General features: G+C 41.6%; 1 protein-coding gene across 4 annotated transcripts in view; it reads left to right on the top strand.

Annotated features, from left to right (window-relative positions):
• Nucleotides 1-18,837, top strand: part of tmem38b (transmembrane protein 38B) — a 38,274-nt gene extending 19,437 nt beyond the window's left edge. For 2 of the 4 annotated variants that reach the window (XM_031826200.1, XM_031826203.1), the window contains 4 exons: nt 11,769-11,974; nt 13,617-13,704; nt 16,908-17,025; nt 17,739-18,836. In XM_031826200.1, coding sequence (XP_031682060.1) covers nt 11,769-11,974; nt 13,617-13,704; nt 16,908-17,025; nt 17,739-18,029 — 703 coding nt within the window. In that variant the 3' untranslated portion in view covers nt 18,030-18,836. Of the gene's footprint in view, nt 1-11,768; nt 11,975-13,616; nt 13,705-16,907; nt 17,026-17,738 lie in introns of all 4 variants that reach the window. The other 2 variants (XM_031826202.1, XM_031826204.1) reach the window with 2 other exon arrangements.
• Nucleotides 18,838-25,780: the final 6,943 nt, after the last annotated feature.

Here is a 25,780-nt window from a genome sequence, read left to right as displayed (position 1 = left end):
GTGGAGTGGAGTGGAGTGGAGTGGAGTGGAGTAGGAGTAGGAGTAGAGTGGAGTGGAGTGGAGTGGAGTGGAGTGGAGTGGAGTGGAGTGGAGTGGAGTAGGAGTAGGAGTAGGAGTAGAGTAGAGTAGAGTAGAGTAGAGTAGAGTAGAGTAGAGTAGAGTAGAGTAGAGTAGAGTAGAGTAGAGGACTGGGAGAGAAAGAGGCTGAGGTCCCGATAGCCCTTCTGTCCAACAGCACTAATGGCCTCAGTCATCTGGTGAGTGGAGTGGAGTGGAGTGGAGTGGAGTGGAGTGGAGTGGAGTGGAGTGGAGTGGAGTGGAGTGGAGTGGAGTGGAGTAGAGTGGAGTAGAGTAGAGTAGAGTAGAGTAGAGTAGAGTAGAGTAGAGTAGAGTAGAGTAGAGTAGAGTAGAGTAGAGTAGAGTAGAGTAGAGTAGAGTAGAGTAGAGTAGAGTAGAGTAGAGTAGAGTAGAGTAGAGTAGAGTAGAGTAGAGTAGAGTAGAGTAGAGTAGAGTAGAGTAGAGTAGAGTAGAGTAGAAGACTGGGAGAGAAAGAGGCTGAGGTCCCGATAGCCCTTCTGTCCAACAGCACTAATGGCCTCTGTCATCTGGTGAGAGGTGGGGGGAGGGAGAGAGAGAGAGGAGGGAGGGGGGAGCGGGGAAGAAGAGAGGGAGAGTTCACAGGATTACATATGGTAAAGACATTTGACCAGTAGAATACTGTCTGTGGACCCTGAAAACCACTGTACCGTAGATTCCCTATGAGGCTCAGTGGTGGAAAAAGTACTCAATCGTCATACTTGAATAAAAGTAAAGATGCCTTTTAATAGAAAATGACTCAAGTAAAAGTGAAAGTCACCAAGTAAAATACTCCTTGAGTAAAAGTCTAAAAGCATTTGGTTTTAAATATACTTAAGTTTCAAAATGCCTTACATTAAGCAAACCAGACGGCACAATTAAATGTTATTATAATTTTTTTTGTACAGATGGCCAGGGGCACACTCCAACACTCAGACATAAGTTACAAACGAAGCATTTGTGTTTAGTGAGCACCAGATCAGAGGCAGAGGATGACCAGGGATGTTCTATTCATAAATGCGTGAATTGGACCATGTTCCTATCAAAATATAAGTACATTTGGGTGTCGGGAAAAATGTGTGGAGTAAAAAGTACATTATTTCTTTATGAAATGTAGTAAAGTAAAAGTTGGAAAAAATATAAATATTAAAGTACAGATACCCCCCAAAACTACATAAGTAGTACTTTTACTTAAGTACTTTTTATGGCAAGTCAGTTAAGAACAAATTCTTATTTACAATAACAGCCTAGGAACAGTGGGTTAACTGCCTTGTTCAGGGGCAGAATGACAGATTTTTACCATGTCAGCTCAGGGATTCGATCTAACAACCTTTCGGTTACTGGCCCAATGCTCTAACCAATAGGCTACCTGCCACCCTTACACCAGTGATGAGGCTCCCACATTCCGGATACACTATAACACCGCAGTAAACAGCTGATAGAGAAATGCTATTTTTGGAAAAAATAATTGGGGGATGGGGGGGATGTATCAGAGCAACTGGTGTGTGATGGAAAAATAGAGGATCCATTAAGCTCCTTGATTAAAAAGCATCCCCCATGCTTCCTCTTCAATACCATAGTGTTTTAGTGCCCTCTGCTGGGCTGAAAGCCAACATGTATTTCAAATCAAATGAAAAGCTAATGGTCACATACACATATTTAGCAGATGTTAGTGTAGGTGTAGGGAAATGCTTGTGTTCCTAGCTCCAGCAGGGCAGTAATATCTAACAATTCACAACAATACACACAGATCTAAAAGTAAAAGAATGGAATTAAGAAATATATAAATATTAGGATGAGCAATGTCGGAGTCCAGAGAATAAATATATATATATATACAGTATAAAGACATTATGGACAGTATGTGGGTAGAATATTTAGTATACACAACCGGTCAAAAGTTTTAGAACACCTACTCATTAAAGGGTTTTTCTTTATTTTACTAGTTTCTACATTGTAGAATAACAGTGAAGACGTCAACACTATGAACTAGTTTCTACATTGTAGAATAACAGTGAAGACATCAAAACTGTGAAATAACACATGGAATCATATAGTAAACAAAGTGTTAAACAAATCAAAGTATATTTTATATTTGAGATTCTTCAAATAGCCACCGTTTGCCTTGATGACAGCTTTGCACACTCTTGGCATTGTCTCAACCAGCTTCATGAGGTAGTCACCTGGAACGCATTTCTTTTAACGGGTGCCTTCTTAAGTTAATTTGTGTAATTTCTTTCTTTCTTAATGCGTTTGAGCAAATCAGTTGTGTTGTGACAAGGTAGGGGTGGTACACAGAAGATAGCCCTATTTGGTAAAAGACAAAGTTCATATTATGATAAGAACAGCTCAAATAAGCAAAGAGAAACAACAGTCCATTTATTACATGAAGACATGAAGGTCAGTCAATACGGAAAATTTCAAGAACTTTGAAAGTTTCTTCAAGTGCAGTCACAAAAACTATGATTAAACTGACTCTCATGAGGACCGCCACAGGAATGGATGACCCAGAGTTACCTCTGCTGCAGAGGATAAGTTCATTAAAGTTACCAGCCTCAGAAATTGCAGCCCAGATAAATGCTTCACTGAGTTCAAGTAATAGACACATCTCAACATCAACTGTTCAGAGGAGACTGTGTGAATCAGGCCTTCATGGTCAAATTGCTGCAAAGAAACAATGACTTAAGGACACTAATAAGAAGAAGAGACTTGCTTGGGCCAAGAAACATGAGCATTGGACATTAGGCCGGGGGTAATATGTCCTTTGGTCAGGAGTCCAAATTGGAGATTTTTGGTTCCAACCGCCGTGTCTTTGTGAGATGCGGTAAGGGTGAACAGATGATCTCCACATGTGTATTTCCCACCATGAAGCATGGAGGAGGAGGTGTTATGGTGTGGGGGTGCTTTGCTGGTGACACTGTCTGAGATTTATTTAGAATTCAAGGCACATTTAACCAGCATGGCTACCACAGAATTCTGCAGTGATACCTCATCCCATCTGGTTTGGGCTTAGTGGGACTATCATTTGTTTTTCAACAGGACAATGACCCAAAACACACCTCCAGGCTGTGTAAGGGCTATTTGACCAAGAAGGAGAGTGATGAGTGCTGCATCAGATGACCCGGTCTCCACAATCACCTGACCTCAGCCCAATTGAGATGGTTTGGGATGAGTCGGACCGCAGAGTGAAGGAAAAGCAGCCAACAAGTGCTCAACATATGTTGGAACTCCTTCAAGAATGTTTGAAAAGCTTTCCAGGTGAACCTGGTTGAGAGAATACCAAGAGTGTGCAAAGCTGTCATCAAGGCAAATGGTGGTTATGTTAAGAATCTCAAATATAAAATATATTTAGTTTTGTTTAACACTTTTTTTGGTTCCTATATGACTCCATATGTGTTATTTCATAGTTTTGATGTCTTCACTATTATTCTACAATGTAGAAAGTAGTAAAACTAAAGAAAAACCCTTGAATGAGTAGGTATATCTGTAGAATAAGTAGGATAGAATAGTATATATAGAGCAATAGTTGAATGGGATGGCATTGACTCGAGTACAGTATATAAAGTGCCTTCGGAAAATATTCAGACCCCCTTACTTTTTCCACATTTTGTTAGGTTCCAGTCTTATTCTAAAATTGATTAAAACAATTTTTTCCCCTCATCAATCTACACACATTACCCCATAATGACAAACCAAAAAGGTTTTGCTAATACATTTTTTTAATAAACTGAAATAACACATTTACATAGAGTTGAAGTTGGAAGTTTACATTACACCTTGGCCAAATACATTTAAACTCAGTTTTTCACAATTCCTTACATATATTCCTAGTAAAAATTCCCTGTCTTTGGTCAGTTAGGATCACCACTTTATTTTAAGAATGTGAAATGTCAGAATAATAGTAGAGAGAATGATTTATTTCAGTTTTATTTCACATTCTCAGTGTGTCAGAAGTTTACATACACTCAATTAGTATTTGGTAGCATTGCCTTTAAATTGTTTAACTCGGGTCAAATGTTTTGGGTAGCCTTTTCTGAGGTCTTGGCTGATTTTATTTATATTTTCCCATGATGTCAATCAAAGAGACTTTGAGTTTGAAGGTAGACCTTGAAATACATCCACAGGTACACCTCCAGTTGTATGGCAGGGTAGCCTAGTGGTTAGAGTGTTGGACTAATAACCGAAAGGTTGCAAGTTCAAATCCCCGAGCTGACAAGGTACCAATCTGTCGTTCTGCCCCTGAACAGGCAGGGGTTGTCATTGAAAATAAGAATTTGTTCTTAACTGACTTGCCTAGTTAAATAAAGGTACAAAATAAAATAAAATGTACTCAAATGATGTCAACTAGCCTATCAGAAGCTTCTAAAGCCATGACATCCTTTTCTGGAATTTTCCAAGCTGTTTAAAGGCACAGTCAACTTAGTGTATGTAAACTTCTGACCCACTGGAATTTTGATACAGTGAATTATAAGTGAAAAAAATGTCTGTAAACAATTGTTGGAAAAATGATTTGTGTCATGCACAAAGTAGATGTCCTAACCGACTTGCCAAAACTATAGTTTGTTAACAGAAATTTGGTAGTGGTTGAAAAACGAGTTTTAAATTACTCTAACCTATGTGTATGTAAACATCTGACTTCAACTCTACCTCTACTGGTATACCGTCAAGCCCTGTTTTTTTTCCAGACTGAAAAGATTTTATTTCCTCAAAGTTCCTCAGCTGTAAGTTGACCTTCACACCAGTCTTTCTGTAAATGTGTTCATTTTACATTATTATTATTATGAAATAAATCCTTACAGTTAACATCAATCAGTGGAGATGGAGGAGACTGAAAAGAAAACATATGCTTAAAATATTTAGCTTCCTCGTTCAAAATATCATTTGGTGAATCATGGATAACTCCATCATTTGGTGGATCATGGATAACTCCATCATTTGGTGAATCATGGATAACTCCATCATTTGGTGAATCATGGATAACTCCATCATTTGGTGAATCATGGGTAACTCCATCATTTGGTGAATCATGGATAACTCCATCATTTGGTGAATCATGGATAACTCCATCATTTGGTGAATCATGGATAACTCCATCATTTGGTGGATCATGGATAACTCCATCATTTGGTGAATCATGGATAACTCCATCATTTGGTGAATCATGGATAACTCCATCATTTGGTGAATCATGGATAACTCCATTTGGTGAATCATGGGTAACTCCATCATTTGGTGAATCATGGATAACTCCATCATTTGGTGAATCATGGATAACTTCATCATTTGGTGAATCATGGATAACTCCATCATTTGGTGAATCATGGATAACTCCATCATTTGGTGAATCATGGGTAACTCCATCATTTGGTGAATCATGGATAACTCCATCATTTGGTGAATCATGGGTAACTCCATCATTTGGTGAATCATGGATAACTCCATCATTTGGTGAATCATGGATAACTCCATCATTTGGTGAATCATGGATAACTCCATCATTTGGTGAATCATGGATAACTCCATCATTTGGTGAATCATGGACAGCTCCATCATTTGGTGAATCATGGACAGCTCCATCATTTGGTGAATCATGGATAACTCCATCATTTGGTGAATCATGGATAACTCCATCATTTGGTGAATCATGGATAACTCCATCATTTGGTGAATCATGGATAACTCCATCATTTGGTGAATCATGGATGACTCCATCATTTGGTGAATCATGGATAACTCCATCATTTGGTGAATCATGGATGACTCCATCATTTGGTGAATCATGGATGACTCCATCATTTGGTGAATCATGGATAACTCCATCATTTGGTGAATCATGGATAACTCCATCATTTGGTGAATCATGGATAACTCCATCATTTGGTGAATCATGGATAACTCCATCATTTGGTGAATCATGGATAACTCCATCATTTGGTGAATCATGGATAACTCCATCATTTGGTGAATCATGGATAACTCCATCATTTGGTGAATCATGGATAACTCCATCATTTGGTGAATCATGGATAACTCCATCATTTGGTGAATCATGGATAACTCCATCATTTGGTGAATCATGGATAACTCCATCATTTGGTGAATCATGGGTAACTCCATCATTTGGTGAATCATGGATAACTCCATCATTTGGTGAATCATGGGTGACTCCATCATTTGGTGAATCATGGATGACTCCATCATTTGGTGAATCATGGATAACTCCATCATTTGGTGAATCATGGATGACTCCATCATTTGGTGAATCATGGACGACTCCATCATTTGGTGAATCATGGACAACTCCATCATTTGTAACGTTTCTGTAAATAATTTTTGGTAGAATTTCTGTGTTGAAGATTCATTGAAAATGTTGTGAATTTCCCATTTTCCATCCAATTCACTTTATTTTTGGAATACATTACACTTGATCGTTCTTGAATAAGTCCCTGGGTTTCTTTTAGTTTTTCCTCTAACCTATTTTGTGCCTCTATAGTACAGTTTCCATTTCCATCTACCTGTGGATTTACTTCCTCAATTTCCATTAGTCTCATCTCTTTTGACCTAAACTACTTTTGTTTTAATGATGAGTATTATACTGAATGCCATGTAAAAATTGATATTTTTTTATGATCTGCTAAGCCATTACAATTATAACTTGCAATACTTATTTCCCCACTTACCATAACGATACCCAAGTGTCAATTATACTTACCACAACCAATGTTTGTAAACTTACCATTAAAAAGCGCCACGATGATTAAGTGTCCATATAGCTGTACCATAATAATGTGCACTGTTAAGCATACTGTAGCTGCAACTTGGTAAACATCCAATTGTCCTAATATTCCACCCACTATGTTACGCACGCCTCTATGAAGAGGGAACGCAACACCCTGCTACAACTAAACTCTCCGTGAAGCGAAAAAGGTATGGACTGTAGGTGCGAGTAAGGATGACAACAGGCAGAATGTGGTACCGTTTACAAGGACTTTATTCCTTTACACGGTAATATGGGGAAAAGGGGCTGGACGGAACCAAAGCAAAGAAAGTAAATCTCAAAGCCCCCCCTCTCCTATCTTACCTGCCTACCCACTACTTACTTAATTTAGCACCACCTGGTGCCCTAACCAAAATACAGGGGGTGGTCCGCCCAGGTCTTACCTAGTGTACCTAGACAGTGAATATACTACGGGTATATGTATGCCCGCGGGCCTCTTGCCTAAACACTCCCAAGGTGCCTTCCCCTTCCCCCCTGGGAACAAATGAAACAGAATATTAAACAATTTCACAAACAAACTAAGAAACAAAGGACATCAAATAAGCTCTATCTGAGCAACAAACTCACAAAACATAAGCTTCCCAGCAATGAACTCCCAGCAAAATCAACCTCTAGCAAAATCTCTCTCAGCTATCCCTACCTCCAAATCTCTGCAATGACCTCCCAGAAAATCTCTGCAATGACCTCCCAGAAAATCTCTGCAATGACCTCCCAGAAAATCTCTCCCTCCTGAACAGAACACTGGCTTTTATATAGCTTCTGAAGGAATGGGTAATTGGAGACAGCTGTGTCTTGACGAGGGGGCGGGGTCAGCTCTCCAATTAACCATGGAGTCGACCAATCAGCTGCTTGAGGGATTTCAGGAAGCCATTTCCTGAAATAAACACATGCACAAACACAAACTACAACACAAACTTGGGAACGTAACACACTAAAACCTCCCCCCATATCTAGGTCTGTTGTCACTAAGACCATCAGACCATGCACACATTGTAACTTTGTCAACTGTGCAGTATTTGTCAGGCATTGAAGGATTGATTTGTTCTCCAGTGGGACGTGAATATTGTATTTATTCAGTTTACTACTTCCTGACTGTATATTCTTGCCCGGCAACCCCCCCGCCCGGCGACCAAGGGGGTCACATCATATGTTAGAAAAACGCTCGTCACATGTCTTGTCTTATCATCAGGGGAATGATAATGGCAAGGGGAAGTCATCAACAATAAATAGAGACAGTAGTTTTTACCTCCTCAAAAATATAAACGCAACATGCAACAATTTCAAAGATTTTACCGAGTTACAGTTCATATAAGGAAATCAGTCAATATAAATACATGAATTAGGCCCTAATCTATGGATTATCACATGACTGGGCAGGGGTCCCGCAGGTGAAGAAGCCGGATGTGGAGGTCCTGGGCTGGCGTGGTAGAGAAATGAACATTCAATTCTCTGGCAACAGCTCTGGTGGACATTCCTGCAGTCAGCATGCAAATCGCACGCTCCCTCAACTAGAGACATCTGTGGTGTTGTGTGACACAACTGCACATTTTAAAGTGGCCTTTTATTGTCCCTAGCAGACGGTGCACCGGTGTAATGATCATGGTGTTTAATCAGCTTCTTGATATGCCATATCTGTCAGGTGGATTGATTATATTGGAAAAGGATAAATGCTCACTAACAGGTAGCCTAGTGGTTAGAGCATTGGGCCAGTAACCGAAAGGTTGATCGATCGAATCCCCGAGCTGCCAAGGCAAAAATCTGTCATTCTGCCCCTGAACAAGGCAGTTAACCCACTGTTCCTAGGCCGTCATTGAAAATAAGAATGAGTTCTTAACTGACTTGCCTCGTTAAATAAATACATTTGAGAAAAATAAGCTTTTTGTCAGAATTATTAGCCTATTGACTCGTAGTCTATTGACTGGTAGTTTATTGACTGGTAGTCTATTGACTGGTAGTTTATTGACTGGTAGTCTATTGACTGGTAGTTTATTGACTGGTAGTCTATTGACTGGTAGTCTATTGACTGGTAGCCTATGTAGTCTATTGACTGGTAGTCTATTGACTGGTAGTCTATTGACTGGTAGTCTATTGACTGGTAGTTTATTGACTGGTAGTCTATTGACTGGTAGTCTATTGACTGGTAGTCTATTGACTGGTAGCCTATTGACTGGTAGCCTATGTAGTCTATTGACTGGTAGCCTATTGACTGGTAGCCTATTGACTGGTAGTCTATTGACTGGTAGTCTATTGACTGGTAGCCTATTGACTGGTAGTCTATTGACTGGTAGCCTATTGACTGGTAGCCTATGTAGCCTATTGACTGGTAGTCTATTGACTGGTAGCCTATTGACTGGTAGCCTATGTAGTCTATTGACTGGTAGCCTATTGACTGGTAGCCTATGTAGTCTATTGACTGGTAGTCTATTGACTGGTAGTCTAGTGACTGGTAGTCTATTGACTGGTAGCCTATTGACTTGTAGCCTATGCAGTCTATTGACTGGTAGCCTATGCAGTCTATTGACTGGTAGCCTATTGACTGGTAGTCTATTGACTGGTAGCCTGTTGACTGGTAGCCTATGTAGTCTATTGAATGGTAGTCTATTGACTGGTAGTCTATTGACTGGTAGTCTATTGACTGGTAGCCTATTGACTTGTAGCCTATTGACTGGTAGCCTATGTAGTCTATTGACTGGTAGTCTATTGACTGGTAGCCTATGCAGTCTATTGACTGGTAGTCTATTGACTGGTAGTCTATTGACTGGTAGCCTATTGACTGGTAGTCTATTGACTGGCAGCCAATGTAGTCTATTGAATGGTAGTCTATTGACTGGTAGCCTATTGACTTGTAGCCTATGCAGTCTATTGACTGGTAGCCTATGCAGTCTATTGACTGGTAGTCTATTGACTGGTAGCCTATTGACTGGTAGCCTATGTAGTCTATTGAATGGTAGACTATTGACTGGTAGTCTATTGACTGGTAGTCTATTGACTGGTAGTCTATTGACTTGTAGCCTATTGACTGGTAGCCTATGTAGTCTATTGACTGGTAGTCTATTGACTGGTAGCCTATGTAGTCTATTGACTGGTAGTCTAGTGACTGGTAGTCTATTGACTGGTAGCCTATTGACTTGTAGCCTATGCAGTCTATTGACTGGTAGCCTATGCAGTCTATTGACTGGTAGCCTATTGACTGGTAGTCTATTGACTGGTAGCCTATTGACTGGTAGCCTATGTAGTCTATTGAATGGTAGCCTATTGACTGGTAGTCTGACTGGTAGTCTATTGACTGGTAGTCTATTGACTTGTAGCCTATTGACTGGTAGCCTATGTAGTCTATTGACTGGTAGTCTATTGACTGGTAGACTATTGACTGGTAGCCTATTGACTTGTAGCCTATTGACTGGTAGCCTATATAGTCTATTGACTGGTAGTCTATTGACTGGTAGCCTATCAAATCAAATCAAATCAAATTTATTTATATAGCCCTTCGTACATCAGCTGATATCTCAAAGTGCTGTACAGAAACCCAGCCTAAAACCCCAAACAGCAAGCAATGCAGGTGGAGAAGCACGGTGGCTAGGAAAAACTCCCTAGAAAGGCCAATACCTAGGAAGAAACCTAGAGAGGAACCAGGCTATGTGGGGTGGCCAGTCCTCTTCTGGCTGTGCCGGGTGGAGATTATAACAGAACATGGTCAAGATGTTCAATGTTCATAAATGACCAGCATGGTCGAATAATAATAAGGCAGAACAGTTGAAACTAGAGCAGCAGCACAGTCAGGTGGAAGTTGAAACTGGAGCAGCAGCATGGCCAGGTAGACTGGGGACAGCAAGGAGTCATCATGTCAGGTAGTCCTGGGGCATGGTCCTAGGGCTCAGGTCAGTTGAAACTGGAACAGCAGCATGGCCAGGTGGACTGGGGACAGCAAGGAGTCATCATGTCAGGTAGTCCTGGGGCATGGTCCTAGGGCTCAGGTCCTCCGAGAGAGAGAAAGAAAGAGAGAAGGAGAGAATTAGAGAACGCACACTTAGATTCACACAGGACACCGAATAGGACAGGAGAAGTACTCCAGATATAACAAACTGACCCCAGCCCCCCGACACATAAACTACTGCAGCATAAATACTGGAGGCTGAGACAGGAGGGGTCAGGAGACACTGTGGCCCCATCCGAGGACACCCCCGGACAGGGCCAAACAGGAAGGATATAACCCCACCCACTTTGCCAAAGCACAGCCCCCACACCACTAGAGGGATATCTTCAACCACCAACCTACCATCCTGAGACAAGGCTGAGTATAGCCCACAAAGATCTCCGCCACGGCACAACCCAAGGGGGTTAGCCTATGCAGTCTATTGACTGGTAGCCTATTGACTGGTAGTCTATTGACTGGTAGTCTATTGACTGGTTGCCTATTGACTGGTAGCCTATGTAGTCTATTGAATGGTAGCCTATTGACTGGTAGCCTATTGACTGGTAGCCTATGTAGTCTATTGACTGGTAGTGTATTGACTGGTAGTCTATTGACTGGTAGTCTATTGACTGGTAGCCTATTGACCTGTAGTCTATTGACTGGTAGTCTATTGACTGGTAGCCTATTGACTTGTAGCCTATTGACTGGTAGCCTATGTAGTCTATTGACTGGTAGTCTATTGACTGGTAGCCTATTGACTGGTAGTCTATGTAGTCTATTGACTGGTAGTCTATTGACTGGTAGCCTATTGACTGGTAGTCTATTGACTGGTAGCCTATTGACTGGTAGTCTATTGACTGGTAGCCTATTGACTGGTAGCCTATTGACTGGTAGCCTATTGACTGGTAGCCAGATTGTCATTAGAATGAATGTAATTCAAAATGTGTTTATTCTGTTGTTGATTGTGATATTCATAACAACATTGGGGGGGGGGAAATGAAGTCTATGTGTCTTATATTCTAGGTACCTGGTATTCTACTGCCCCCAGGACATGGTGTACTCCTGTACTGCCCTCTTCCCTGTGCGTCTGGTGCTGACGGGCATGAAGGAGGTGACCCGCACATGGAAAGTCATGGGGGGCGTGGCTGAGGCACACAGCAAGTACAAGGATGGACTGCTGGTGATGATTGCTATAGGATGGGCTAAAGGTAGGAATATCACTTTTTTAATATATACTGTACATATATACAGACAAGTCTCTCTTCATGGTATAGTATTATTTGTTTTTAAGGTAAGTACCTTTGTTTATTGTATACTGACAAGTACATGACATGGCCAAAAGTATGTGGACACCCCTTCAAGTTATTGGATTAGGCTATTTCAGCCACACCCGTTGCTGACAGGTGAATAAAATTGAGCACACAGTCATGGAATCTTTATAGACAAAAATTGGCAGTAGAATGGACTTTCAGTGACTTTCAATGTGGCACCGTCATAGGATGCCACCTTTCCAACAAGTCAGTTCGTCAAATTTCTGCCCTGCTAGATCTGCCCCGGTCAACTGTAAGTGCTGTTATTGTGAAGTGGAAACTCAAAATCATACAATGACATTCTAGACGATTCTGTGCTTCCAACTTTGCTACCAACAGTTTGGGGAAGGGCCTTTCCTGTTTCAGTATAATAATGCCCCAGTGCACAATGCGAGGTCCATACAGAAATGGTTTGTCCACCTTCTCCACCTGCATTGCTTGCTGTTTGGGGTTTTAGGCTGGGTTTCTGTACAGCTCTTTGAGATATCAGCTGATGTACGAAGGGCTATATAAATAAATTTGATTTGATTTGATTTTGTCAATATCGGTGTGAAGAACTAGACTGGCCTGCACAGAGCCCTGACCTCAACCCCACGAACACCTTTGGGATGAATTGTAACGCCGACTGCGGGCCATACCTAATCGGCCAACATGATTTTGGAATGAGATGTTCGACAAGCAGGTGTCCAAATGCTTTTGTGTATATGTTGTGAATGCAATGCACACAACCATACAGATTAAGGGCTTGTAAGTAAGCATTTCACTGTAAGGTCTACCTATACCTGTTGTTGCGCAAGTGACAAATACAATTTGATTTGATTCTGTGAACCTCTGGCCACCATGCGCTATGCTAGGGAACCACTACACAGTGGTGTAGTTCAGAGTAAATACAGTTGATCCACCTTTTACAGGAAAATGCATTGAAAGTATAGGCAGCGTTACCTCTTTCACTGCGACCGACAGTCAGAGTTTACCCACCTATTTTTATTTTTTACCACTACATCACCGGTAGCACTGTGCGTGTACAAGCATGTGGAAGATATGGCCAGATCTAGTACACACACGCAGATATATAAACTCTCTCTCACACATTTAATATAAATTGGTTATAAATCAATTTGGGGGGGTGTTGGTAATCAACAAGACAAGTTTCAGGAATGTAATGGAAATTAAACTCATTACTATTGTGGTTATTAGTCCTGACCTTTTGGTCCGTACGAATGCTTCTGAATAACATGAGGTTGCATTGACACTAATTGTGATCCTGAAGATTATAGTTTCGCTGTTCAGACCTGTGCTTTGAATAGCAAGCAGCCCTTACACATCACAAAGAAATAGAGCTATCTGATTTGACTTTGTTGAGTTGTTATTAGACATTAAGGCTATTCAGCTACTAGCCTGGTTTCAGATCTGTTTGTGCATTATAGCAAACTCCTTTTTATGCCAAACAGACCATAGGAGCCAGACAGCACAAACGGGTCTATAAAGATGTTCTACCAGTCCAGGACAATGACGCAGGGTCGTATCTCTTTCTCTTCAGGTGCTGGAGGAGGTCTGATCAGTAATTTTGAACAGCTGGTCAGAGGAGTCTGGAAGCCAGAAACCAATGAGCTTCTCAAGATGACCTAGTAAGTCCCCTCCTCTCCCAGAGCTCATACTGTAGGATCAGTTAGTAATTCCCCTGCTCTCCCAGGGCTTGAACTATAGGATCAGTTAGTATGTCCCCTCCTCTCTGAGGCCTCGTATTGTAGGATCAGTTAGTATGTCCCCTCCTCTCTGAGGCCTCGTACTGTAGGATCAGTTAGTATGTCCCCTCCTCTCTGAGGCCTCGTACTGTAGGATCAGTTAGTATGTCCCCTCCTCTCTGAGGCCTCGTACTGTAGGATCAGTTAGTATGTCCCCTCCTCTCTGAGGCCTCATACTGTAGGATCAGTTAGTATGTCCCCTCCTCTCTGAGGCCTCGTACTGTAGGATCAGTTAGTATGTCCCCTCCTCTCTGAGGCCTCGTACTGTAGGATCAGTTAGTATGTCCCCTCCTCTCTGAGGCCTCGTACTGTAGAATCAGTTAGTATGTCTCCTCCTCTCTGAGGCCTCGTACTGTAGGATCAGTTAGTATGTCCCCTCCTCTCTGAGGCCTCGTACTGTAGAATCAGTTAGTATGTCTCCTCCTCTCTGAGGCCTCGTACTGTAGGATCAGTTAGTATGTCCCCTCCTCTCTGAGGCCTCGTACTGTAGAATCAGTTAGTATGTCCCCTCCTCTCTGAGGCCTCATATTGTAGGATCAGTTAGTATGTCCCCTCCTCTCTGAGGCCTCGTACTGTAGGATCAGTTAGTATGTCTCCTCCTCTCTGAGGCCTCGTACTGTAGGATCAGTTAGAAGGAGGATAGAATAATGTGTTGAGTGTCTGTGTTAGTCTGGTCCCACGTCTGTTTGTGTTGTTTATAGCTAACTCCTAAGTTAGGCATGACAATGACTAGCAACGCGCATGACCCGCCCTCCTGAGGATCTGTCTTTTTTCAGCCATCTATTTCCTGTGCAAAATCCACTTGTCATTTAAATCTCGCTGGATTCATTGCATTCATTTGACTCCTGCTACTCTTTCATACTTCTGTCATTTTTTTCCCCCGTTAACTTTACGACCACGTAAAGATTTGTAATGACCTGTCAAACACATCCCAGTAATGGCTGAAATGGACTCAATGGAATACATTGTCTTTCTGTTGCCTCTATAAGAACGATAAAGCTTAGTCAGGATTTAACGCATCATCTCGACACTTACACGAGAAGAAAGCTAACTTTGTTTTTATGGGTGTTATTTTTTGTGGATTTGAAAAAAGTAATAATTTAATATACTTGAAATGATTACCAATGAAATGCCTTGAAATGAAAGCTACTTCCCGAAAATGAACATTCAGATTGTAGTGATGTTATGTCTGATCTCGCAAACATTGGAAAGTCTGTATACATGCTGATAGGTGTAATCTAGAGCCAAGCATGTTGATTTTTAATCTGAGGGCATCCGGCTGTTGACACACCTTGTTGAATTATGCAGCAGAACGTGACAACAACAGTAATTCACGACGCAGTCTATACGGCACAGGTGATTGCATGTAGGCCTAGGCCCCTAGATAGACCAAGGTTTTGGTGGTTTCAGCCACGCCCCACCCCTTTACGTTAATGCATGCAAATATGCAAATACACCGGGGTGTTTATGCAAATGAAGCACATATAATTTTCTTTATTTTAACACAAAATACCTCATAACATTACAAAATGTATATATGACTGCAATCTAAGATAAAACATAAAATAATACATTTGACAATAAATTTGAATATCTGAATTCAAACAAAACCCTGGACTCATTATTTGTTAGAAGGTTTACTAAGGAACCCCCCTTACCTGGTTTTCTAGGTCTCAATTGAAAGAAAAAAAGAAAAACCTGCAGACACTCAGCCCCCCGGTGGAATGAGTTTGATACCTCTGATGTAGGCTTTACAGCACAAACTGATCTGAGACCAGGCTAGGTCTGTGTAATGTTGTGTATATATATATATATATATATATATATATATATAGAGAGAGAGAGAGAGAGAGAGAGAGAGAGAGAGAGAGAGAGAGAGAGAGAGAGAGAGAGAGAGAGAGAGAGAGAGAGAGAGAGATGGGTCTGACAGTTAATCTCAGTAAGACACCATTGCCCTAGGGCACACAAACAACTATATATACCTTGGCCTAAACATCCACAAAGCTGTAAATGAGCTGAGTAGACAAGGCAAGAAGGGCCTTCTATGCCATTCAAAGGAACATAAAATTCAACATACCAATTAGGATCTGGCAAAAAATACTTGAATCAGTTACCCACCAAAGAATGCATGCAAAGAAGAATTAGGCCAACATCCGCTAATTATCAAAATCTAGAAAAGAGCTGTTTAATTCTACAACCACCTAAAAGGAAGCGACTCAGCAAATTCTACTCAGCAAATTGGATGCAGTCTATCACAGTGCCATCCGTTTTGTCACCAAAGCAAGCCCCATATACTGCCCACCACTGCGACCTGTATGATTTCGTTGGCTGGTCCTCGCTACATATATGTCACCAAACCCACTGGCTCCAGGTCATCTATAAGTCTTTGCTAGGTAAATATTTCAGCTCACTGGTCTCCATAGCAAAACCCACCTGTAGCACGCGCTCCATCAGGTATATTTCACTGGTCATCCCCAAAGCCAACACCTGCTTTGGCCGCCTTTCCTTCCACTTCCTTCTGCTGCCAATGACTGGAACGAATGGCAAAAATCGCTGAAGTTGGAGACTTATATCTCCCTCACTAACTTTAAGCGTCAGCTGCAGAGCAGCTTACCGATCACTGCAGCTGTACACAGCTCATCTGTAATTAGCTCCTTCCAACCAACTACCTACCTCATCCCCATATTTGTTTTAGTTTTTCTGCTCTTTTGCACACCAGTATTTCTACTTGCACATCGTCGTCTGCACATATATCACTCCAGTGTAAACTGCTAAATTGTAATTACTTTGCCACTATTGGCCTATTTATTGCCTTACCTCCTTATTTATTTTGCACACACTGTATACAGATTTTTCTATTGTGTTATTGACTGTATGTTTGTTAATCCCATGTGTAACTCTGTGTTGTTTTTGTCGCACTGCTTTGCTTTATCTTGGCCAGGTCGTAGTTGTAAATGAGAACTTGTTCTCAACTGGCCTACCTGGTTAAATAAAGGTGAAATAAAATGAATGAAAAAAGAGAGAGAGATCTGTTCATAGCCATAATGATGAAGTTACTGACCTGACTGACCTCTGACTGTGTGCAGCCCTACTAAGATCACCCTGATAGGAGCAGTGCTGTTCGCCCTGCAGCAGACCCAGTACCTGGCCATCCAGAAGCACCACCTCATGCTGCTGTACACCGTCTTCACTGTTGTCAACAAAGTCAGTCACTAACCTGATCCTAACCCTAGCCCTATCCCTCAACCCTAACACTCACAGGGCAGGGCCTCTACAAAGACATAGGGCCAGTTTCCTGGACCCAGATCAAGCGTAGTCGCAGATCTGTTTGTGCTATATAGCCAACTCCTATGGTCATTGTAGCACAATCAGATCTGGGATCAAGATAGATAAAGCCTACACCTGGACCAAAAAGCATGCTCAATGGAGAATCTCAACTACTTTTTAGTCCAGAAATGGCTTCAATCTTGATCTGGGAATCCTCCCAACACATAATGTTTATGGCAATCAAAAACATTCTTTCTCCATGTTGACTGTCTCACAACATCCAGTCCATGTTATTTGAATGACCTATCTTATACTTATATTTAGTTATGACTCAACTTTAGTCTTGTATTGCCTCTAGCAGGAGAATTTTGCATCATTTTCTTCTCGTTGCATCATTCCTCCTCCATCCTTTCACAATGAGTGATGTCTCCTGCTCTTGACATCTTGCAAATCTAATCACAGGTTCTCAGAACTCGCCCAACTGTTCGATTAGAGTTCTCCCATCAACTCATTAAAGTTACATTTAATCTGATAAATCATACGATACATCTTGTCTACTTCTTTATTAGTCACTGTTGTAGTCATTCTCATCACTCCATCCTGTCTCTCCATCTCTTTAAATCCTTCCATCTATTTGTTTTCCCCCCCAGACAAGTATGACGCTGACCGGCTCCTCCTCTTCGCCCTTCGCTCCCATCGAGTCTGTTGTGCACCGCACGTTCTTTGCCGGGCCGTCGCCATCCTTCACCTCTGAGACCAAGACCTCTGTAGTGAAGAAGGGCACCGGTGAGAGTTTGAACAGAGCAGCGGTCCCTGAGACCTCCAAGGCCCCAGGGTCCTCGTCCAAGACTGCAGCACACAACAGGGGAAAGAGCTCACCAAAGAAGGCCAATGTGCAGTCGGAGAGCACTGAGACAGAGAGCTGCAAGAAGAGTGACTAGAGCCCTTATACTGCATTGTACTGTCTAGAAATATAATCTATAGACCGGACAGTTGTTTAGCACACTGCAATTTCACTGGTAAAGCCATGGGTGCACTTAATGGGGCTGTCCATTCTATAAATTATATTTATATTCTGTACGGCCCTTCTTATCCTGGCTAGGACAATCTATTCTCTGTGTCCTGTGGCACTGTCATCCTGTGATAGGTCCCAATTTGCTACCACACCTTTTTTTGTCCTAACCCTTTGATGTTTGTAGATCTGTAAGGTGGAAGCAATATGGTAGAAGCTTCACCACTACACTGCTTATGTTCATTGTATACCTGTCCAGAACCTTCAGATCTTCAAATATTGAACGGTTATGGGCGAGCGGGAGGAGTAGGAAGCAAATTGGGTCTGTCTGTCTCACTCCAGAATAGAGCAATAGAATATGTGCTGATTTTAATATATTATACAGTAACGTAGCTTTATAATCCTTTTCTAATTCTGCGATGATGCATCCTGTTTTCTACGGAGTTTTGGTGAAAAATACTGTCCCTGATGCTGATCAGCTACTATTTATCTGTATATAAACAATAATATATTCTGTTTTATATACCCGTACATTTCCTACTATGAAATGCTTTAAGATTTTACATGACAATTTATATAATTATTACTCAGGTCTTCTATTATATTTATGCTAAAGAAAATGCACTTGAATGCAGGAATGTCTAAATGGAATGCTTTTTGCTGCACTTTGCAAACACTGGCTCTTTTGTGAATACTTTCAATTCTATTGAAAAGTAAATGTTCACATGCACTTTAATCTGACTTGTTGTCGTTCTTATCACAACCGAAATACAAAAACGTGGACATTTGTAAACATCTGTGTGATAAACCTTTTCGTTTATAACCTTTTTAGTTAATCAACTTTTAGTTCATACAAGTAATGTATGAGTGCAGCAGTGGTCTAAGGTACTGCATCTCAGTGCAAGAGGTGTCACTACAGTCCCTGGTTCAAATCCAGACTGTATCACATCTGGCTGTGATTGAGAGTCCCATAGGGCGGTGCACAATTGGACAAGCGTCGTTTGGCTTCGGCCAGGTTAGGCCGTCAATGTAAATAATAATTTGTTCTTAACTGTCTTGCCTAGTTAAATTAATCATATTTTCAGATACACAGCCTCCATGCTCTGTGGAGTCAGTTGTTATGAATGTATTTGAAATATTCACATATTTCCTCCATGATATTCTGATCATTGGCAAGGTTCTATAGCTGTTATTGTTAGCTGTGTTCATGTCCAGGGCAAGACACATTTAATAAGGCAATAAAAGGAAAGGTCACATTTAGCTGAAGAAATACATCAATATCTCAGTCTGCTTTACATTTAATTGGAAAAGAGGTGCAAATATTTTAATTATGTAATTTGTGCAATGTGCTGCCCTTATCTGTGTCTCTATCTATGGCTTGTAATTGCCCTAATGTTGTCTCTGATTTAGAACAGAAACCAACGGGAGCTCACAGACGTAACCTTTCTTCCTTTAAGATGAAAAAAGAGTGAAACATTGCATCATTGTAGCATCAGAATGTGATTGATACTTCATCCACTTTAAGCAGCGTAGGAAAATACAATCCTGAAATCCCTTCAAATTCACAAGATTACCTTTAGAGAGTTTGGAAAAGAGTCCCACAGGAATACAAATTAAGAACCGAGGTAGTGCTCAAAGACTAGAAGGTAGTGCTCAAAGACTAGAAGGTAGTGCTCAAAAAATAGAAGGTAGTGCTCAAAGACTAGAAGTAAATGAGTGTTGTAGCATATATCAGTCCATCTGTAATGATCAAAGTCCACAGAGGTGCCACCACCTCCACATGTTAATTAGATTACCATCTACCTCTTGTGTGTGTACTGAGTCTCAGGGTGAACTCTGAGCCCTGGGAAGTTTAAAGTAACATTTACAGGCAGGGATTCTCTCTCTCTCTCTCTCTCTCTCTCTCTCTCTCTCTCTCTCTCTCTCTCTCTCTCTCTCTCTCTCTCTCTCTCTCTCTCTCAGTTAAATAGAGGGTCTGTGTTCCAAATGGCACCTGCTTTTGACCAGTGCCCAGAGGACTCTGACTTTAACCAGTTAAAGTCAGACCATGAACACTCTATTATTCAAATGCTGGAAATTCCATTTAAGACAATATCACCACCCATGATGACATCACATCCCAAGCACCAGGCATACACAACAGCGCTGTTGCTTGACAAATGGGCACGCTAGTTACCATACCAACAGAATGCTGGTTGCAGGGAGATTCTAATGTGTTTTAATCCCTTCCACCTGGACCGATTTGCCCTCTGATGTCAGTTGGAAATCCACACGGAATGATTCTCATTTAAATCCCAACCAACTGTAACAGACAGTCAGCAGAGTGCATTCCCTGAAGCTCTGGTCAAAAGCAGTGCACTATTTAGGGAATAAAGTGCTTCAGATGCACCCTCAGACTGGAGAGGCACTATCACCCCCGCCACTTGGTATTTCATCATCACGGTAGAAAGAGGTGCATGTACAGGTGTCTTCCACCGGGGGGCATGGGGTGTCCCTCCTTGTCTGGCTGGAGGAGGAGAGGAGAGAGGCAGCTATTGGCCGGGACGGGAGGAGAGGACGGTGCTGGTGGGCTGGCCAGCTGGGGGCTCCTCTCCCTCAGAGGGAATGGTAGCTGTCCACAGCACAGCCACAGAGTGGCACGTCCCTAACAAAGGCGGGCAGAGTCCATCAAAACCAAACAAAGAGACCTCAGTCACACACACACACGCAGGCAGATGAAAGTGCACATACACGGACACACATGTATGGACGTGCACACACACTTACACACACACACTTCCCACCAACGACCAGCGACCAGTCGTGCAGCCAGACGCAGATAAAGACCCTGTGTACATCGTTCTCCACACACACCAATACCGAACACACACCAATACCGAACACACACCAATACCTCACCCACAACAAAAATATATATATATTTTTTTAAGTACCTCACACACACCAATACCTCACACACACCAATACCGAACACACACCAATACCTCACCAATACCGAACACACACCAATACCGAACACACACCAATACCGAACACACACCAATACCGAACACACACCAGTACCGAACACACACCAGTACCGAACACACACCAATACCGAACACACACCAATACCGAACACACACCAATACTGAACACTCACACCAATACCGAACACACACCAATACCGAACACACACCAATACTGAACACTCACACCAATACCGAACCCACAACAAAAATATATATATTTTTTTTTAAAGTACCGAACACACACCAATACCTCACACACACCAATACCGAACACACACCAATACCTCACCCACACCAATACCGAACACACACCAATACCGAACACACACCAATACCGAACACACACCAATACCGAACACACACCAGTACCGAACACACACCAGTACCGAACACACACCAATACCGAACACACACCAATACCGAACACACACCAATACTGAACACTCACACCAATACCGAACACACACCAATACCGAACACACACCAATACTGAACACTCACACCAATACCGAACCCACAACAAAAATATATATATATTTTTTTTAAGTACCGAACACACACCAATACCGAACACACACCAATACCGAACACACATCCTCCATGTCTTTATTCAACCTTGATCTAAGGTGGGGGGGGGGGGGTTCAAAAGTAAAGGACATTAGCTACACTACAACATATGACATCCAAGATTTGGATTACAAATGTATGGTCTATCTTGTGTTTCTCACTGCCCCTGCAAGCAAACACTCTTGTATGGTGTTGGTGGTGTGTTCCTTCAGTTGTGTGATTGATAGTCGTCTGCCTATCCTCTGGCCTTACAGTGGAAAGTGACAGGCTTCCCAGCTAACAATTCTAGGGAGAGAGAACGTTTTTATAATGTTAAGCATAATGTTTCCCAGATGTTTGAGTGTTCCGTTTTCCGTTAGTTAGGGGAACATTCTATGTATGTTAACAAACAAAAAACCATCCTGAGAACCTATTTAGCATGTTGTTAAAGATAGTAGAACATTCCCCCAATGTCAGACAGAACTTACAGAGAACGTGGTTGACAGAATATCTAATATTTATGTTCTAGACACGTTTCAATGGAACACTGAAAATAACATTTCTTTGTCCAGTTTTTTGAGGGTTAGGAGAATATTGCATCAACTTCCCACCAATCATACACAGAACATGGTTGTCATGTTCTCAGAATGTAAAATATTAATGTTCTAGACACGTTCCATGGGGACGTTGTAGGAACATTTATGTGTATCAGAAATCAGTGTACCCCCCCAAAAATGGTTTCATTACAAATCCCGCCTTGCTACTGTTGCCGAGCCCATCAAGGCCCTGATTGGTGAACTACTGATCTGATCCATTCACAGCTCTTTGTCTGTTGTCAAGTTTAAAGACACACATACGCAGTGTTTTTAACATACGCTGTTTTCAACTTACATATTTGACACACTTTGACATACATGATTACATTATGCATGTTCATTTTTTAAAAAGTACTTATGATTCAGCATGTCCTCACCTTGGATTTGAACTCACAACCTCTTGGTTCATGGAATTCTAATATTTTTGCTACATCACCATGTCTGTGTCAATTAACAGTTAGTATGACTATTTTCTCATCATTGATTTGATTGACTTATTCAAGCAATTTTAGTGATCTAATGTTGGTGGGGCATTTTACCTTGTTTTAATGTTACTGAATCACTATGATCAGTAAAATAGTTGTTCTTCTTTACCTTTATTTAACCAGGCAAGTTAAGTTAAGTTAAGTTATAAGTTAAGTTATTTTAGAACTTGCAACCTTTAACTTACTAGTCCAACATTCTAACCACTAGGCTACCCTGCCGCCCCCTTGAGTGTGCCTTTCAACAGAACTGAAATCTGATAGATGAGTGTGTCTTGGTGGTGGCAAGGACACACCCAAGAAACACCTACATCAAACCACACCCCCAACCCAACTCAGGTTTGGCTTCTGTCATGGCCGCCAGAATTTCTTCAGGAGCAAGCCCAAAAAATGAGGCCAAATCAGCGGGTGCAGCTCCCCTTTAAAATATCATTTAGGGGTGTTGTAACTGTTGCCAAATAATGACATTAACATGTTTTGCTAAGAATGTGAGAGAATAACGTGACTCAAACTCAGGTCACCAGCGACGAACACCCAAACCACTGTTGCAATAAGGGATATCCCTAGGGCATGTGCTTATTAGGCCAGTGTCCAGACGTGAACCCTAACCCCCCCTCCCTAAGCACTTGTGTAGATCTGAAACAACTGGATAGGTGTAAACAATAAGGGGAATGCACTTTGCAGTAACTTCAGCTCTGTTAAAAGGTACGCTCAAGAACAACCATTACTGATCATAGGGATTCAGGAGTAACATTAAAACAGGTTCATATGCCCCATCAACATAAGACAACTGTACAGAAAGCCCTTAAATCGTTGAAATAAGTCAATCAAATCAATGATGAGAGAATAGTCAAATTAACTGCTAACTGGCACAGGCATGGTGGTATAGCAGAAGGATCAGGATACTGAGAACCAAGAAATTGGGAGTTCAAATCCCAGGTGAGGACATGTTGAATAATAATGACTGTATTAATGAACACGTGTAATGTAATTGTGTGTCAAATAAATATGTTTAAAAGCATTGTTTGTTTGAGTGTGAGTGGCCCTAATCTTGCCAACAAACAAAGAGCTGTGAATGGATCAGTGATTCACCAATCAGATCCTTGATGGGATTGGCCACAGTAACAAAGGGTAATGATGAAACAATTGTTGCTTTTTGGGGGAGAATGCTTCTTTGGGACCATCAGGCGACGTCCTGACGACTGATACACAGAACATTAATACGATGAGCTCCAAAAGTAAACATGCATTGTGTCATTTTGCAATAATTTTTTAATTGTAAATAAGAATAGAATATGTTTCTAAACATTTCTACATCAAAGTGGATGCTACCATGATTATGGATAATCCTGAATGAATTGTGAATAATGATGAGTGAGAAAGTTACAGATGCACAAATATCATACCCTTAATAAGACATGCTAACCTTTCAATATCTTCTGTTCTGAGAACATGGCAACCATGTCCTGTGTATGCTTGGTGGGACGTTGATGGAATATTCTCCTAACCCTCAGAAATCTGGACACATGAACGTTCTTGCAACATCCCATAAAACGCATCTAGAACATTAATGTTGTATATTCTGAGAACATTGCAACCACGATCTAGATAAGTTCTGCTTGACATGAAGGGAATGATCTCCTAACTTTAACACCAAAACCTGTAAAGAAGGTTTTTGCTGACATAGAATGTTCCCCTAACTAATGAAAAACTGGACACTGAAACACTAGGGGAACATTACTAAAACGTTCTCTCTCCCTAGAATTGTTAGCTGGGAAGAGAGAGATATTTCCATCTTTTAATACATCTTCTGTTTGGCTCGAAAGGAGTAGAAAGCACCAACATGGTTGATGTTGCCAAGCTCTAGTCAGATTTGTACTAACGAGAGAGCGTGACCATGAGCCAGACAGAGAGAGAGAGAGAGAGAGAGAGAGAGAGAGAGAGAGAGAGAGAGAGAGAGAGAAAGAGAAAGAGAGAGGGGGGGAGAGAGAGAGAGAGGGTTCAAGGCTTTCAGCGCAATGGTGTCACGTCAGGCCATCATGACAGAGCAGCAGTGATGCACACTGCCTCTTTTCAGATAGAGAGAGAGAGAAAGAAAGGGAGAGAGATAGAGAAAGGAAGCGTGATAGAGAAAGGGAGAGATATATAGAGAGAGAGCGAGATAGAGCGACCTGAACTGAATGCCAAAGCAACCCGCTGTCTGAGCTCTGAGCCCAGGCTATTCAAGATCTGACTTGTATAGTAGGAACAGCTGCAAAGAGAATGTAAAAAATGGAGCTGGCTTGGTACTCGCTCTTTAGACTGAGGAGAAAGCAAGTACCAACTGAACCAAATACAAAATGTTCTCTTGTTCTGCAATTCAATTTGAGGGTCAAAGGAGTAGCAGTATCCATGAACCTAACTCACTAATGTTCCCAACTGTTTCTAACAGGTGTTTAGGAGCTTCTTTTAAACTGTGGTTCTATACGTAGTTCCTCTCATCTTGGCTAAGGAAGGTGAATCTGTAGTTCCTCTTATCCTGGTGTTGGAAAGTGAATCTGTAGTTCCTCTCATCTTGGTGTTGGAAGGTGAATCTGTAGTTCCTCTCATCTTGGTGATGGAAGGTGAATCTGTAGTTCCTCTCATCTTGGTGTTGGAAGGTGAATCTGTAGTTCCTCTCATCTTGGTGTTGGAAGGTGAATCTGTAGTTCCTCTCATCTTGGTGATGGAAGGTGAATCTGTAGTTCCTCTCATCTTGGTGATGGAAGGTGAATCTGTAGTTCCTCTCATCTTGGCTATGGAAGGTAAATCTGTAGTTCCTCTCATCTTGGTGATGGAAGGTGAATCTGTAGTTCCTCTCATCTTGGTGATGGAAGGTGAATCTGTAGTTCCTCTCATCTTGGCGATGGAAGGTGAATCTGTAGTTCCTCTCATCTTGGCGATGGAAGGTGAATCTGTAGTTCCTCTCATCTTGGCAATGTAAGGTGAACCTAGTTCCTCTCATCTTGGCGATGGAAGGTGAATCTGTAGTTCCTCTCATCTTGGCAATGTAAGGTGAATCTAGTT

The sequence above is a fragment of the Oncorhynchus kisutch genome, linkage group LG6, assembly GCF_002021735.2.
Source record: "Oncorhynchus kisutch isolate 150728-3 linkage group LG6, Okis_V2, whole genome shotgun sequence".
Lineage (NCBI taxonomy): Eukaryota > Metazoa > Chordata > Actinopteri > Salmoniformes > Salmonidae > Oncorhynchus > Oncorhynchus kisutch.
This window is presented reverse-complemented; position numbering and strand designations above follow the sequence as displayed.